The 15,937-nt window shown below is 40.5% G+C and overlaps 1 protein-coding gene across 1 annotated transcript in view; it reads right to left on the bottom strand.

Annotated features, from left to right (window-relative positions):
- Nucleotides 1-3,590: 3,590 nt before the first annotated feature.
- TMEM72 (transmembrane protein 72) overlaps nucleotides 3,591-15,937 on the bottom strand; it is a 39,317-nt gene continuing 26,970 nt past the window's right edge. Inside the window, exons 2-5 of the mRNA XM_069980822.1 lie at nucleotides 11,309-11,375; nucleotides 9,375-9,446; nucleotides 7,924-8,063; nucleotides 3,591-4,347 (exon numbers count right to left, since the gene is read on the bottom strand). Coding sequence (XP_069836923.1) covers nucleotides 3,872-4,347; nucleotides 7,924-8,063; nucleotides 9,375-9,446; nucleotides 11,309-11,375 — 755 coding nt within the window. The 3' untranslated portion in view covers nucleotides 3,591-3,871. The remainder of the gene's footprint in view (nucleotides 4,348-7,923; nucleotides 8,064-9,374; nucleotides 9,447-11,308; nucleotides 11,376-15,937) is intronic.

Consider the following 15,937-nt stretch of genomic DNA (forward strand, 5'->3'; position numbering starts at 1 on the left):
CAGCCGACATCGTTCATGTTGGCTGATCATTGTCTTCTATTACACAGGACGATTATCAGCCAAATATAAGTCCGGTTATCGTTTTGTGTATTAGGGCCTTAAGGCGTATGGCCACCTTCAGACTTCCTCATCAGAACTTTCTAGCCAACTCTGATAAAGTGAAAAGCAATTCTGTCCAGTCTTTAGCCCCTAGAGTGTTGCAGCAATTCCAGAGATAACCCTTTGACCTTCAGACTTCTCTCATTTAGTTCAAACACATGCTGCTCATTAATGACCTTATAACAACAGCAAGTTGTCCTGATCTCTTTCCGTGACACCTTTTAGTCTGCTATTAATAACAGCATGCCATAAAGCAAATACCCTAGCTTGGTGTTGTGCGGAAAACTAGTATCTCGGAGCACAGACATTTACATAACAACATTTTACTATAAATGATTAATTGTAAAGTTCAACCCATTAACCAGTATTAAATCTTGTGACTGTTTCATGGCTGGCTGATGTTAAGTGAGCCGTCACAGTGCCAGACACACGTAATAAAGTAAATGGAATCAGTTATGATAATTGGTCACATACAACTCTTTCGTCTATGTCTGCCTTCCCTCTTCTCATTCCAGTGCCAAGTTTCTTCATCCTGTTTCCATTTATAAAGAAACCTTTGACACAATGAAATACATCATCCCATCTTTGGTGGCCAGTAATTCATTTCAGTTTAGTGCATTGGGTTACTGAACTCAACAACAGTTTTTCCCTCAATGTCTATAGTAAAGCAAATCCCTAAACCTACATTTATTTTAATCAAGTTCTGGTTGTCTTATAGTACAATGCACATTTGCTATTTTGGCCCACTATACGGGTCATATTTCAGTCTTGCCTGTCATTACTGCTGCTCTATATTAGTTCTAGGTTCCACGTTCCCATATGTTTTGTAGGTGCCGGTTGATGTTCCAAGTGCTGATCCAAGTTAATCATATTGTCCTTAGGTTTTATCCCCAAGAATCCTAGGACAATTGTATCCATATTTATGAATATTAAAACAACGGATGTTATGGCGATTTTCCTGGAATACTCTCATGGCTAAAGCTACATTGGGCAAATCAATGAGCATAGAAATGTTAGTGCAGCTCTAGAATTCTATGAACCAGTCTGATAAAGTAGTACATGAAACAGATTTCACACAGAAAACAACTTAATGAGCGAAAAATAAGCCACAGATGTCTGAAACGTTATTTCCCACAAACATTTAGGGACATTTATGTAACCAATGATGTCCCAGCCATCACTTTCATAGTGCAATATCGGAAATTAAAGCGAACATCTGGCTGATGTAGGGATCGCCACATTCATTCTGTGGATTAGCTTTCACAGATGTCCTCTGCCATTGTGGAGTAGCCGCAGATCAAAGATATCTCTTAAGCTGAACACAGACATTAAATAATTTTAAGCCAGGACGAACAATTATGACTGTATCTGATGACAGTCATTCATTTATTTTGTCCTGTGCTTTTGCTCCATATGTAAGCAGAAGATAATCTGCCATATTGCTATGTTCCCACCATGGGAACAGGCCATCATTTAACAGAAAAAGGCATCCTTATTTTTATAATGACGGCTGCAAATAATGTTCCTTTTTTAAAAGACGGATGTAATTTCGCTCTAAAGGCCCTATTCCACGGGGCGATTGTCGTTCGCATAATCATTAACAAAAAACGATCCAAACAAACCCATTTACATTGAACGATAATCGTTACCTATGATCGTTCTTGCGGTCGTCTTGTCGTCGCTATTGCGTTCGTCGCTACTGCGAACGACCGAACGACATCTTATTCAATGCGAACGATTTGCGAACGAGCAACAATTAAAATAGGTCCAGGTCTTATTAAACGGTCATTGATTTCTCAATCGGTCGTTAATCGTTAACTGCTATTCAAACGAACGATTATCGTTTAGATTCAAACGATTTAACGATAATCTGAACGATAATCGTCCCGTGGAATAGGGCCCTAAAATCCTGTAGCCTTAGGCTATGTTTACACACTGTATTTTCTTTGGCCCTTTACCGGCCATCCAAAAGTCAGTTTTTTGATAATTGAGGCTGGGTTCACACTACGTATATTTCAGTCAGTATTGTGGTCCTCATTTTGGAACCCTAAACCAGGAGTGGATTAAAAACACAGAAAAGCTCTGTTCAAACAATGTTGAAATTGAGTGGATGGCCGCCATATAACAGTAAATAACTGCCATTATTTCAATATAACAGCCGTTGTTCTAAAATAACAGCAAATATTTGCCATTAAATGGCGGCCATCCACTCAATTTCAACATTGTGTGAACAGATCCTTTCTGTGTTTTCAATCCACGCCTGGTTTTGGTTGCAATATGAGGACCACAATACTGACTGAAATATAAGTAGTGTGAACCCAGCCTAAGGCTATGTTCACACTGCGTATATGTCCGGCCGGACATATACGCGGTAAACTCCGGCCGGAGATTTACGCTACTTGCGGCCTGCTACGTACGGACCGCGAACTTACGCCCGTAGTCTACTTACGCTTCCCGAGCGCCCTACGTAGCGATCTGACAGCGGTCTTTTACTTGGCAAGCTTCGCCTAGCCCCAGACACCCCACAGAACCTTTTGGATCGGCACAAAAAGCTGCAAAAATGAAGAAATCACCACTACGTACGGGACCGCATGTAACGCTACGGGCATAAGTTACAGCATTTTCGTCCGCAAACAATGGTCTGGTTCATTTTTTACGGGGCCGCGTACGCTCCGGGCGTAAGTTCGTACGTAGTGTGAACTGTGCAGCCATAGATCGTATACTTTACATTATACGCAAACTACGTAAGTCTCCGGCCGCTTATTCACGGAACGCGCTACGGCCGGAAACTTACGTAGTGTGAACATAGCCTAAGGACGTAAAAAATTTGCATGATCATTATTTATGGCCAGCCATGCGCAGTACAGCAGCCTCCTATCCATGCTGTACTGCCTAGGTCTGTCATGAGGAAGATGTTGGAGCGCCGCCCGCCCCCAATGTGATGTAATGACATGACAGCAATTTCAATCATGCCTAGGGGGGCGTGATTACAGCGCTGGAACACCCAAGGGACCGTGACTACTTAAAAATGGGAAGACGCCCAGATGACTACCTCAGGGTGATTTATATACAGCGCTTGATTTCATTAATGTACATTTTCTTAAAACATTGGGCAGGGACGGGGGCTTCAGATAAATGTTTAGGAAGTGTGCTGTGTCATGTACCAGCACATTTCCTTAGCGTTATAGTGAATTTTCATGTGATTGGTTCCCTTTATATGTTTTCTCTATTAAATGGGGTTTGGATACTGCCAGCAAAAAGCTAAATGCTCTCCTGCCCCCCCCCCCCACCTCAAATAGATAAACACTTATTTCTGTTGAATATTCATGTGTTTTAAATGGGGGGGGGGGGCATTGCTAGGCTTTTTCTAAATGCATGATCACACACTAGGAAGAAAAGAAGGAAGAAATAGACAAATCTTTAAAAACAAAGAAGTCTAAGACTCACCAACTTTAAATTGTTTCAATTTATTTTTTTTGAATGCAGATGCTCTTTTCCATGAAACACACTCACACTTTATAAAATTTATGTTTAAACTCTTTTTTTTCTATTTGACATCTGGAAATTTCACATAGAATTATATAAAAAATATATATAGTTGATTACATTACAGGAATACTGTATCACTTTCTTTGAGTATTCTACATTAAAAATAGAAGTACATACACTACTTCATCTGGTGGCAATTTTCACATGGTTTCTTTGGTCACTGGAGATTCACAGTCCTTTTTAGAATCCCAGAATTTACATTTGTAAATTGTATGATGCATCCTTAGAAGATGCCAGGAGTCATAGGTAGTGTACTGGATGCCTGTTTGGGCTCTGTAACTATTATAGGAGCTGTATCCGAGGTGGTATCCTCCACCTCACTGTCCTGATCATCTAGAATTCCCTCCTCCATAGGGATGATTTTGATGACTTTCTCTTCAAAGTGCACCTGCTTTTTCTTTGGAGATGTGTCCATAGATACATCCTTATAAAATTTGTCAGGGCTTTGGCTCTTGGATAGAGGTTGATCCTTTTTAACCTTTAGAATGCTTCTCATGTGCATAAGGAGAGATTCTCTTTTTTCTTTAAGATTCCCAGTGAATGTATATGTTTGCTCTGTGTCTCCAGCCCTTGTTAGGGCTACAGCAGTGGTTGATGGGTCTGTGTAGTATTCCGCCTGGGAAATACATTGTTTATCTTTATTCTTCTTTTGCTTACTCAACACAAGATAGGCAATGCCAGTAACAACCAACATGGTTCCTGTGGATGTGTAAAGAAAATGGAAGATGATGATCAATATGCATTACTGTTAGTGTAATGTACATCTTAAAGGGGTTTTCCCACTTAAAACTAAGGATAGGAGACAAGTAAGATTGCTGGGGGTCTAACCTCTATGCTCACCTGCGATCTCCTGATCAGCCTCTGGCTCCTTTGGTTTGACTACAGCTGCGGGTCAGCATGTGACCCTTGGCTCTATTCATTCTCTATAGAGCTGCTGGAGAGAGCCAGGTACAGCACTCGGCTCTTTCTGGTGGCTCCATTGAGAACAAATAGAGCAAAGGGTCACGTGCCGACCCATGGCTGTTTTCAAACCAAAGGAGACAGAGGCTGATCTGGAGCATGAAGAGGCTGATCGGTGGTGGTCAGACCCTCCCACAATTTCTTACTTGTCCCCTATGTTGTCGATAGGGGACAAGTTAGTTTTAAGTGTTAGGAGCATGCACTTTACACGTCTTTCACAAGATACGATTGTGCTATCATATATAATACTTTTATGCAGGAGAAAAAAACATCACAATTTGTGACAACACAATTTTAGTTTGTGTCTTGGGATGATAGTTTTATTTAAATATAATTATCTTATACCGGAGTACCCCTGTAATGGTAATGTATTAATACACAACCTCTGCAGCAGAGCTGATGACGATCTCTGATGAGAGGACCCCTTTAAGTGATTTGGTAACCGCCTGGATGTGCTACAACGTTGACTACTCCTTTCACACAGTTGCAAAAATGTATCTGAATAATTGACTGTATATTCAAAGCACACATGAGAATAATGGCTGTATACTAATAACTACAGCATATCAGTTATTACATGCTGATATTAATCACACATACTTATATTTAAAGCTTTGAATTAATTTATTCTATCCACCAAAGGCATCTTGCAGATTAATTGAATCTTGTGCCAGCGCTCTTTGATGGTTTGCCCTTGGCATATTACTGATCACATGCACATTTGGCTCTTGAGGGAAGCCCCAGCAAAGAAAAAGTAAACCCAGATGTTCCCAAAGAAAGTGAAGAAATAAAAAAGTTATATTGAGAAAAATGTGTGACTAAAGCTCATCTGCATCCCCTGAATGTGCTTTTGCAAGAACATTTTCATCAACGTCTAGAAATGAGCAAACCTCGAGTATGCTCGAGTCCATCTAAACCCGAACTTTCGGCATTTGATTAGCGGTGGCTGCTGAAGTTGGATAAAGCCCTAAGGCTATGTGGAAAACATGGATATAGTCATTGGCTGTATCCATTTTTTCCAGACACCCTTAGAGCTTTATCCAACTTCAGCAGCCACCGCTAATCAAATGGCGAACGATCGGGTTCAGATGGACTTGAGCATGCTCGAGGTTCGCTCATCTCTATCAACCTTTGGAAGGTTTAGTAGTTATGCTATTTAAGTGGTTTATTTTCTTTCACTTAGTTTAACCCCTTAATGACTGAGCCTACTTCTGGCACTAAGGACAGCAGGAAATTTTTCCTTTTTGCACATTCAGAAAACCATAACTTTTTATTTTTTAATGCTTTTTTGTGATGTTCCCCAAAATTACAATGCAGGGAGTTCTAAAACATTGCGGTTAATATTTTTGTGGTTGATGGTTCTCGTTTATGTATCTTAAACTGACGTAATTATTACTTCATTATTATTTGGTGCTGATCTATTTGTTGGAAAGCATTTATTTATTACAGCTGCTTAGTATTTACAACACACAAGCTTCAAAGAGATGTCGGCATTCAGTGGTGAGGAATGTGTTTACAAATGTGTTTTAAGTGTAGGAAGTGTCACTCTTGGTATCTCGGGTAACAGGATTGTTCAAACCCGATCGTCTTGCCTATATGTGGTGCTCAGACAGGTTTGCAGATATAAGTCCAGAAAGCGGGAAGTTTACACGCGAAACGGCTGTAGGCTGAGGGCACGGCATCTGCTGGATCTGTCTCCCCCTGCCCCACACCAACCTGTTTGATGTCACCCTGAATAAAGATACGTATTGCCTGAAGACTGGTGAGTGCTACTGGTTAGCTTAGTATTTACAACACTAGGGTACGTGCACACTAAGGAAATCTCATGGATAACTTGCCACGGATTCTGCCGTTCTTCCCTGCGTGCTTTAGCTTCACTCTCCCCCCGTCCCATAGACTCGATCCTGTGGTAGATTCCGCCGTCCACCCAATAAATGGAAGAGCGTCGGAATCTGCAGCAAGTTATCTGTGTGAATTTCTTAGTGTGCACTTACACTTAACCCCTAGACGACCCAGGACGTAGAGTTACGTCATGGAAGTCTGTCCCCAGACGACCCTGGACGTAACTCTACGTCCTGGGTGTTTCTCCCGCTATGAAGCGCCCTCCGGAGGTGCGCTTCATAGAAGGTGGGGGCCGGCTGCAGTGAACAGCCGGGACCTCACCGGTAATGTCACGCTGCAGCGATCGCGCTGCCACGTGTCATTAACCCCTTAAACGCCGCGATCGCTGTGTGACTGCGGGGGTCCCGATCGTTGAAACGGACCGCCGAAGGTCTCTCACCTGCCTCCGTGCGGTCCGATCGGTGATCTGCTACACTGAGCCTGCACAGGCAGGCTCAATGAGCAGAGCGCCGATAACACTGATCAATGCTATGCCTATGGCATAGCAATGATCAGTGTACAAATCAAAGTACTGTATGTAAAAGTCCCCCAAAGGGACTTCAAATGTGTAAAAAAAAAAAAGTTCAAAACACTATTACACTAGCCCAAAACCCCTCCCCCAATAAAAGTTGAAATAACCCCCCCTATCCTATTATATAAATAAAACATATAAAAATAAATAAATAGATAAACATATAATATACCGTAGCGTGCGTTATTGTCCGATCTATTAAAATATAACAAGCGTCATTGTGATCGGTGAACGGCGTACACGAAAAGAGGGAAAAAAGTGCGCAGATTACCGATTTTATGTTACATTATATATTGAAAAAAAATAATAAAAAGTTATCAAAACGTCCGATCTTCACAAATATGGTATTAATAAAAACTAGAGATCATGGCGGAAAAAATGACACCCCATACAGCCCCGTAGGTGAAAAAATAAAACCGTTATAAGCGTCACAATAGGCCCATTTTATTAATATTTAATTGCCAAAAAAAAGGATTTCATAAAAAAAAATATATATAACATTAGAGAATCTGTGTAACCTGCATATGGTTGTGTTCGGACTGACCTATAGAATAATAGTGTCATGTCGCTGTTACCATATAGTGCATTACGTAGACACAGGAACCCCCCAAACGTTACCATATTGCATTCTATTTTACGATTTCACCTATTTATGTCTTCATAAATAATATATTTGGAATTCCATCATACATGTTATGGTAAAGTGAATGACGCCATTACACAGTACAACTATTCCTGTAAAAAACAAGCACTTACATGGCTTGTAGATAGAAAACTGAAAGTGCTAGAGCTCTTAGAAGGGGGGGAGGGGAAAACGAAAACACTAAGATCAAAATTTGCGCGGTCCACTGGGTCATTTTGGGCCTGGTCCTCAAAGGGTTAAGTCAATGACATTACTGTACCTGGAATAGTGACATGCCACACTAGGACTGGGTGAAGGAAACATGCCACAGAGAGGAGTCCATAGCCCACAAACTTCTGAAATCCTCCCATACGAGCTGTTTTCCCTAAGTACACATATAGACGTGGCTCCTTTTGACATCTTAAAGAGAGAAAACAAGATATCTGAATACAATATTATATGTAATGTCCGTGGTTATCAGAAGAGCAATGTCAGTCTAGTGGTCGTATTATTGGTTTCCCGAGCAGGCTCACTTTGAAACTAACAATAGCAAAAGTCTCTCTCTAAGTTTCAGCTAAAAATATGTTTTCCCCCATCCCTGGAAGATATATTAATGGCTGGGGAGAAATACATATTTTTGGAAGAATGACTTTTACCTCCTGTCCAAAAGAGAAATCAGCAAGGGAAAAATCATCTAAATATAGACAAAATATTCATTTCTGGCGCTCGGAAAGTATAGAGTTCAGGATTAGAAAAAAAAGGATCTACCCCCCCCTCCCCCGGGAACTGTACAAGAACTATTTCCTAAGACAGACCATGAACATGTGTGGTGCGGTTTCTGAAAAAAAGCATGCTAATTCCTTGTATCTAAACAATTTTAGTTCCATGACCAATGAGCATTGTTTAATAAAGGACCTGTTATCATCCACGGAAGTCATTTCTGCATTTTTTTCCCAATTTCCCCAATGTGCTAATGAGAGCGTAGACTTTCAACAGGGTGGCTGCCACCTCTCAGTTTCCAACAGAGAGAGCATTTGGGTTCATGTTCAATTGACAGCTGTGAAATGGTAACCACCACCCTGACAATTCTCAGCAAGAAAATTCAGAGAGTATATACCACCTCTGTGTTTTTACAGAAACCTATAGAAAATCACTATTTGTGCCATACATTTTGCTACAAGAGTAGCTTAACTGGTCTGAAAGGGTTCCAGTTTATGTGAATGCTCACATTTGGTAGGTACAGTCTGTTCATAGTGAGAAAAAAAAGGCTTGGTTGTTATGCACAGAATGTCTTGCCAGTGGTGGTATGTCCACATTATACACTGTGATCTCTGATATGGACTCTTTCTTCCCTTTAAAATAACTGCCTGTTTGAAAGCAACAACTGACACAATGGGGTGATGCATCAGTCACTGCTGTCATGGTAACAGACTCAGGATTTTTGCAAATATCTTGAGAATAGTAGATCCTATTGAGCTGAGAAAACCTTCCAAATGGCTGGATTTACCTATGTGCCAAATTTGGTGCAGATTGGTGTAGTCATTTGGCTTTGCATAAAGAACATACATCAGACATATTAAATTCTATTTGTTTCCTAACATTGATTTTTTTTCTCAAAGACATTACCACTTTGTTGGCAGCAATAAGTGTGCATATGGATAATCAGATACATGTGCAGCACTCTATCATGTCACTAGAAAGCACACGGACAACACAGACACTAAAGTTTACCTAAAACAACGTGTGAGGAATAAGTGCAAAAAGAAAGCTCCTTCACAGATTGCTACTGCTGCAGATGCAAACCTGTAAATCACAAGAAGGAAAAGAATGAGAAAAATGAAGAAACTGTGGCATATGTTGTAACCTTCCTTTAAGGGCAAGTTTATGTTAAGTCATTTCAGGTGGAATTGACTCTGATTTTGAGGTAGCTTCTACCTCAAAATCATGGATCTAGGGTAATTTTCACACCCACAAATGCAGACAGATGCGGACCCATTTATTTCTATGGCCCCATAAACATACCCATTTGTGTTACGGGTCCGTGTTGGAGCTGCATCCTTTATTGTTAAAGGGGTTATCCAGCGCTACACAAAAATGGCCACTTTCTTCCAGAGACAGCCCCTCTCTTGTCTTCAGTTTGGGTGGGGTTATGTAAGTCATTTCCATTGAAGTGAATGGAGCTTAATTGCAAACCACCTGAACTGGAGATAAGAGTCATGCTGTCTATGTTTTTGTAGCACTGGATAACCCCTTTAATGAAGGGGTCCATACAACTATAGACAGGTTGCAGACAATTGCAAATGCACATCTGTAGTCTTGTCTGTAGTTGTGGGTCCGTGGCTATGGCTTTGGCCAAAGATGTGTGTACCAGAATAAGATCCAAAGGATTTACACTACTGTTAATACACTGTAAATTGCTTGCTAAAATGTCTAACACAAATCCAAATTCCACTTATGTTAATTCTTAAAGCGCAATCCATAAGTAAATTCCAATTCTAAAAGTCAATGGGACTTGTATATCCTCCCCAAATTCTGCACCATTTCAGGATAAAGCAGAAAGAGGATTTCTGCTGTAAAATTTAAGCAGGAAATTTTTCCTTGTCATTTTCCTCCCTGTGAACCTTCCCTAAAGGCATACAACAAGAAATAAACCGTAACCAGTAAAAGGCTAGGTTCAAATGGCATTTTTGGTCCAAAGCCAGGCTATACATTGGGAACCTATGAAATAAGGATGCGGATGTTAGCCCAATGTGTGGCCAACGGCCCTAATGACTTGAATAGACAGAATGCAGTTAGTTTGTGGCAACATTGTGTCCGCTTTTGAGTCTTAATTTCAGAAAATGGACAGAACGTAATCACAAAATGACTTCTCCTGCCCCATCAAGTCAAGCCACACACCGGGTACAGGGCTCAGGGTCGCTCACTATGCATATGCATAGTGAGCGGCAATAGAGGGGGCAGGCGGGACGGCTTCCTTGCGGTGCTCGGCACTGCTTGGGAGCCGTCTTCGCTTTATAGGACGCACTTAGTTTTTCCTCCCACTTTGGGAGGAAAAAAAGTGCGTCTTATAAAGCGAAAAATACGGGTATGTCACCCCCCCGGGCAGCCACCTACCATGCCCAATGGGTAAGATGGCCCTAGTGATAGCAGCGGCAGAAAGTGGGAAACAAGCAGCAAGCAAGCGCTGACCTAACAGCTCGCTTGCTCCTACAGATCGGCCTGTGTAATAGGGTCTTTAGAACATTGTCTGGGGATCTTTCCTTTTGTAGAGATTTTTGGCTTGGCATATATTCCTAGACAATGTTCTAAGACTCAAATGGAGTGAAACACTGCCTTGATGGGATACCACTTTGCCTAAGGGGTTTCAGAGATATTTGCATATCCTTTCTTCCCAGTATGTCAGGAGGAACCTTCCAAACTGGAGTAGTGTATTTCATCCAGATACTGATATACTGATTGCTATATTGATTACTACACCACCCTACTGTAAGTGGCATCTGACTCCATGCCTTTTGCTGTGAGATAGGCCCCTGTGTGGAAACACCATTTACAATAGCATGATTTTTTACATGATAGCAAAAGTCAAATTTCAAATTTACATTTAATAATGTAAAACTTTACTGTTTAAGATAATCTCACAATATTATAAAAAAATCAATACTCACAATAAGTAATAAGCCAGACTTGGGAATTGTCCTTGCTGCAGAGTTTCAATGCCAACCCCAATAAGTACTGAAGATAGAAATAGATAAGTATAATAAACAGGTCAATAATAGTGGCTTTCTGTCCTCATTTACTATCAGTAATATTTAGCATCACATTAATTTAGTTTTAATTCCTGTAGTAATACACTGTAGGCAGCAGGTGGCAGTAGAAGACTGTAGAATGTAAGTCCTGATACATCATAAAATTCATGCTGCCTTTGTTACTTGCCCATAAATTATGGCATCACCTAAACATTTGTAATGTAACATTACACACCATCCAAACCACTATTGATATCAGTTAAAAAGTGTCTAAATAATAAAAAAAAATTATAGTCTTTATCTCTCTAAGTGTTTTTAGCCCAAATTATGACCTCCTATTATCAATGGCATGGTGGTTCGATTCTGGGCATATTCTACTATAAGGCAATGTTCCCACACAGTATTGTAGCTCTGTATTTTGGTCATTTTTTGCAACCAAAACCAAGAGTGGATTAAAAACACAGAAAGGCTATGTTCACACACTGTTGAAATTTAGTGGATGGCGGTCAAAAATAATACAGTGTGTGAACATACCCTAAAACTTCTTAAAAGAACATGAAAAGTGACTTGAACAGAACAGTGGCACCAGAGAGCTTCTTTACACATCCTTCTTACCAAAGGTATATGAAGCAACATGGTGGTTTATGTAGGTATATTAACATATACAGTGCTTCTTGCTAATGTTGAACCCTTCAGAACTTTCTAGATTTCTGTAGAGTTTCTGGTAGTTGAAATAGGTCCCTTAGTTTGTTTCTGTCATGATATATTATAAGTGTAATCTTGGGTGAGCAGGGCTGCTATAGTTATTGTTGGTGTGTAGACAGTGGGGGAGATTTATGAAAGGGTATAAATATACACCTGGTGTAAACTGCCCACAGCAACCAATCACAGCTCAGCTTTCAGCTCTGGTAAAATATAAGAGGAGCTGTGATTGGTTGCTGTGGGCAATTTACACCAGGTGTATATTTACACCTTTTTCTAAATCTCCCCCAGTGTGTTTTTTTATGTATATATTATTTTCAGTTTTTTAACCTATGTGTGCTTATTATTATTATTTTTTCTTACATAATATGTCCCTTCATTGGGTTCTATAAGACCTCTGAGGTACATTGGCATGTAATTTTTTATTGCAATTTTTCCATTGCAACTGGGGCAATCATAAGAGCCGCAGTTACAAGTTAACACATACAGATTTATCTGGCAGTTTATAGAAGCAAAAGCCAGGAATGGATTTTAAAAGAGGAGAAATTTACAGTGTCATGGGTTTATAGCTAAGAACTATGAGCTGTACATGAATGGTGACATGTCTTTGTCGGGTTAAACTGCTTGATGTTCTGTAGTGTAACACCAACAGAGAAAGCCCTATGTGTGACCAATAAATCCCCTCTTGCAGCGTGGTTATGTGACATGACCAATGGACTTTAAGGAAAATTGTGTGTGATCACCTTGTATCTACTACAGAATGTGAGTGATTACTGATAGTAAAACTATACCGGGTGTTAACAAAAACAATAACAGCAAACACTCAACTCAGGAAGAAGGATCTGGAATGATATTAATCTACTTCCTGAGACAACTGATTAATGCCTATGATGAATGAATGCTTTCTTAAGATCTTGTATTTCAACAAAAGCAAAGAACCAAAAACTTTCATGACAGTCAACAGCAGCTGTGAACTGGCCTGCCATTATGGTAGATAAAAACGCATAGAAAATGTCATTAAAGTGGTTATTTAGGATTAGAAAAACCTTTCTTTCACAAACAGCGCCGCTCTTGTCCTTAGTTTGGATGTAGTTTTGCAGCTGAGTTCCACAGAAGTGATAGGAGCCAAGTTGTAATACCACACACAACCTGAGGACAGGTGGTGGTGCTGTTTGTAGGGGAAACTAACAGCAGGTTAGAAGACTCCAATCTGCTGTCACAGAAAGTTGAGAATAAAAGTAATTTTCTGACCTTCATCCTCGGCGCCATTTTCACTAAACTTTTACTTATTCAATATACACATTTGGCAGGAATACCACCCTCAGTATACTGATCTGTCTGCTAGCCTGCCTCTCCTTATAAATATTTATCTGCCACTCTGTGGCAGTGGCAGTCAAAGCGTCAAATGAATATTCATGAGGAAGACCGGCAAGCGGATCGGTACACTGAGGATGGTAATCCCAACCCCAGTGCACCAAACTGTGTAATTTGCATATTCATTTATTTTATTTAAGTGAACATTTTGCATAAACTATGCTGAGGATAAAGGAAAGAAAATTACCTTCATTCTCAGCATTTCCTGTACTATAGAAACATAACAGAAGGCTAGATTCTTCTAACATGCTGTTAGTTTACCTTTAAAATGATCAGTGATCCAATGTTACCAAAGCTATAATATAAAAACCTATAAAAAAACAACCAGGTGTCATATGGTTGGGTGTAGCTAATTAGCTAATCTGAACCAGGTGAGAAGAGAAGAAAACATCCTCCTTCAGACAAGCGCAAATGACCAATTGGTTTCTCAAGGAAAAAATGCATCAGTTTGAACCATTGTATCAGGAAAGCTGTTTTATTAATAGTATAATTTCTATTGGAATTGGCCAGGAGGTTGTAACGAGCCTTCCTCAGGCATAACAGCAATAAAAACACCCTTTCTATAAATGCCTAAATAACTAAAAGAATCCCCCCCTTCTGGGTCAGAGGATAACATGTAAACAAAACCTCCGGGCCGAAATGTGTTGCTTTTTATCCAATAAAAACTGTACTATCTGTGAAACTGCTATCCTGTGTTCCTAAATCATGGGTTTTCACTGTGCTTGTCTGAAGGACGAAGTTTTCTTTTTCGCTCACCTGGTCCATGTTAGCTATGTCCTATCTTCCTTCTGTAGTGTCCCAGTACAGGTGTGCCATTAAGTTCTGTATTCCACCTGTCCAAAGGTAACTGTCAGGTTTCACACTCTGGGATGATGGGTGCCTTTCCGCACCATCACCACTTGGTCTCTCTCTCTCCCCTGTTTGTTTTTACAGCTGAAGGTATACTAAGGATTAACTTATACTTTTGACTTTCTTATGTTCACCAATCACCAGCTTGGGTGCCTCACACTTCTGCACCTATCATGCTTACACCTCATCTCTTCTAGCACTTTCTCCACCAACAGGAGATTTGTCCTGGTCACTGCTATTTAAGAGTTAGTTTCTGGTGGAAGGGTCCTCTTTAGTACCCTCTTTAGTGGAGACAGAGACAGAGAAACACACACACACACACACAGAAAAAGCTCTTGTTGAAGCCTATAACTGGGCCTGGCCCAGGGACAGGGCCCTTGCCAAGAGCTACAGCTTACAGATTTCTTATGAGAGATTTTGAGAGAGCTATTAAGCACTGCTAAACCCGAAGGTGGGGTAACTGTCACCTGGGTTAAACCTTGTCTATACCAGGGATTCTTCAACTAGTAAATACTACACCAAAAGTAAGGATTAGTATGCAGTGGAGTAAAATGCACAACGCTGAAGTACTCAATTGGATCTTGCTCGGCCTACTTGGTAATCTTGAGAGGTTAGCTTCGCCCAGTTGTTCAAGCCTGGGACTCATACTACCAAACCTGAAACTCGCTGGGCTGGTTTGGCAAAAGGCGGTCTTCTTCTTATTTTCAACCGTGAATATGAGGGTCTTCTTCTATACAAAGTTGCTATAAAACATTCCAGCAGAGTATTGCACTACTTAGGCAAGGTCCCCAAGACAGTTCCCTAACCAACTCAACTCAGCTAGACTTAAAGCAGCCAAGCTACAACCTCCATGTTATCCACTAAGATAAAAAACATTGTTATATTCTTTGCTTGAGATTATCTGATTTACTCGTTTCACCTGTTTTATTGCACTGAACAGTTTTTCAAATAAACGTTATTCTGGTTAAGTGCTGGACTCTCTGTCACACCTGCAACCACACATTGTGCTACCCTTACAAAGCCCAGTGCCAGTGTGTCCTGGGGTGGGTAAAACACAATCAAGCGCACTGCTGTTACCTCCTAGCACCCCCCGGACCACTGAACTACATCTCGCGACTACACTGGTGGGGATTCTTGGTGAGCTGCATTGACCTCTATGTATCACTTCATAGTGTTGTACCTATCTATTGCATAACCACCCAAGATGAGTGTGCTCTACTTAGGAATAACAAACAACACCATAAACACTTAAAATAATACCACACTAGAAAGTGCTGACCCTAAGTGCTGATACCATGTCGGTTGAGTATACACCAATGGTCAAATTAAGACCAACAGGGTGCCTGTATAGACTGTGTACAACTGTATACAAAAAACAATATAAATGTAGGCGATCTATACAGTCAGCAACATCTTGTTAAGCTTTCCTACCTAACAAACAAGTACAAGATGGTTCAAGGCTTAGAGCAGTGTCGGAGAGTTTCAGTCCCAGTCAGCTTGTTGTTATTCAGAGGACTTTGTGAAGGACTTAATGGGACTCTTGCCCTTGAGATTCAATTAAATTTATGATCTGGAACAATTTAATCCTTGATTAGATTGAGAGCATTAGGCTTGGCCCACCTT

Source organism: Dendropsophus ebraccatus, chromosome 8 (genome assembly GCF_027789765.1).
Source record: "Dendropsophus ebraccatus isolate aDenEbr1 chromosome 8, aDenEbr1.pat, whole genome shotgun sequence".
Lineage (NCBI taxonomy): Eukaryota > Metazoa > Chordata > Amphibia > Anura > Hylidae > Dendropsophus > Dendropsophus ebraccatus.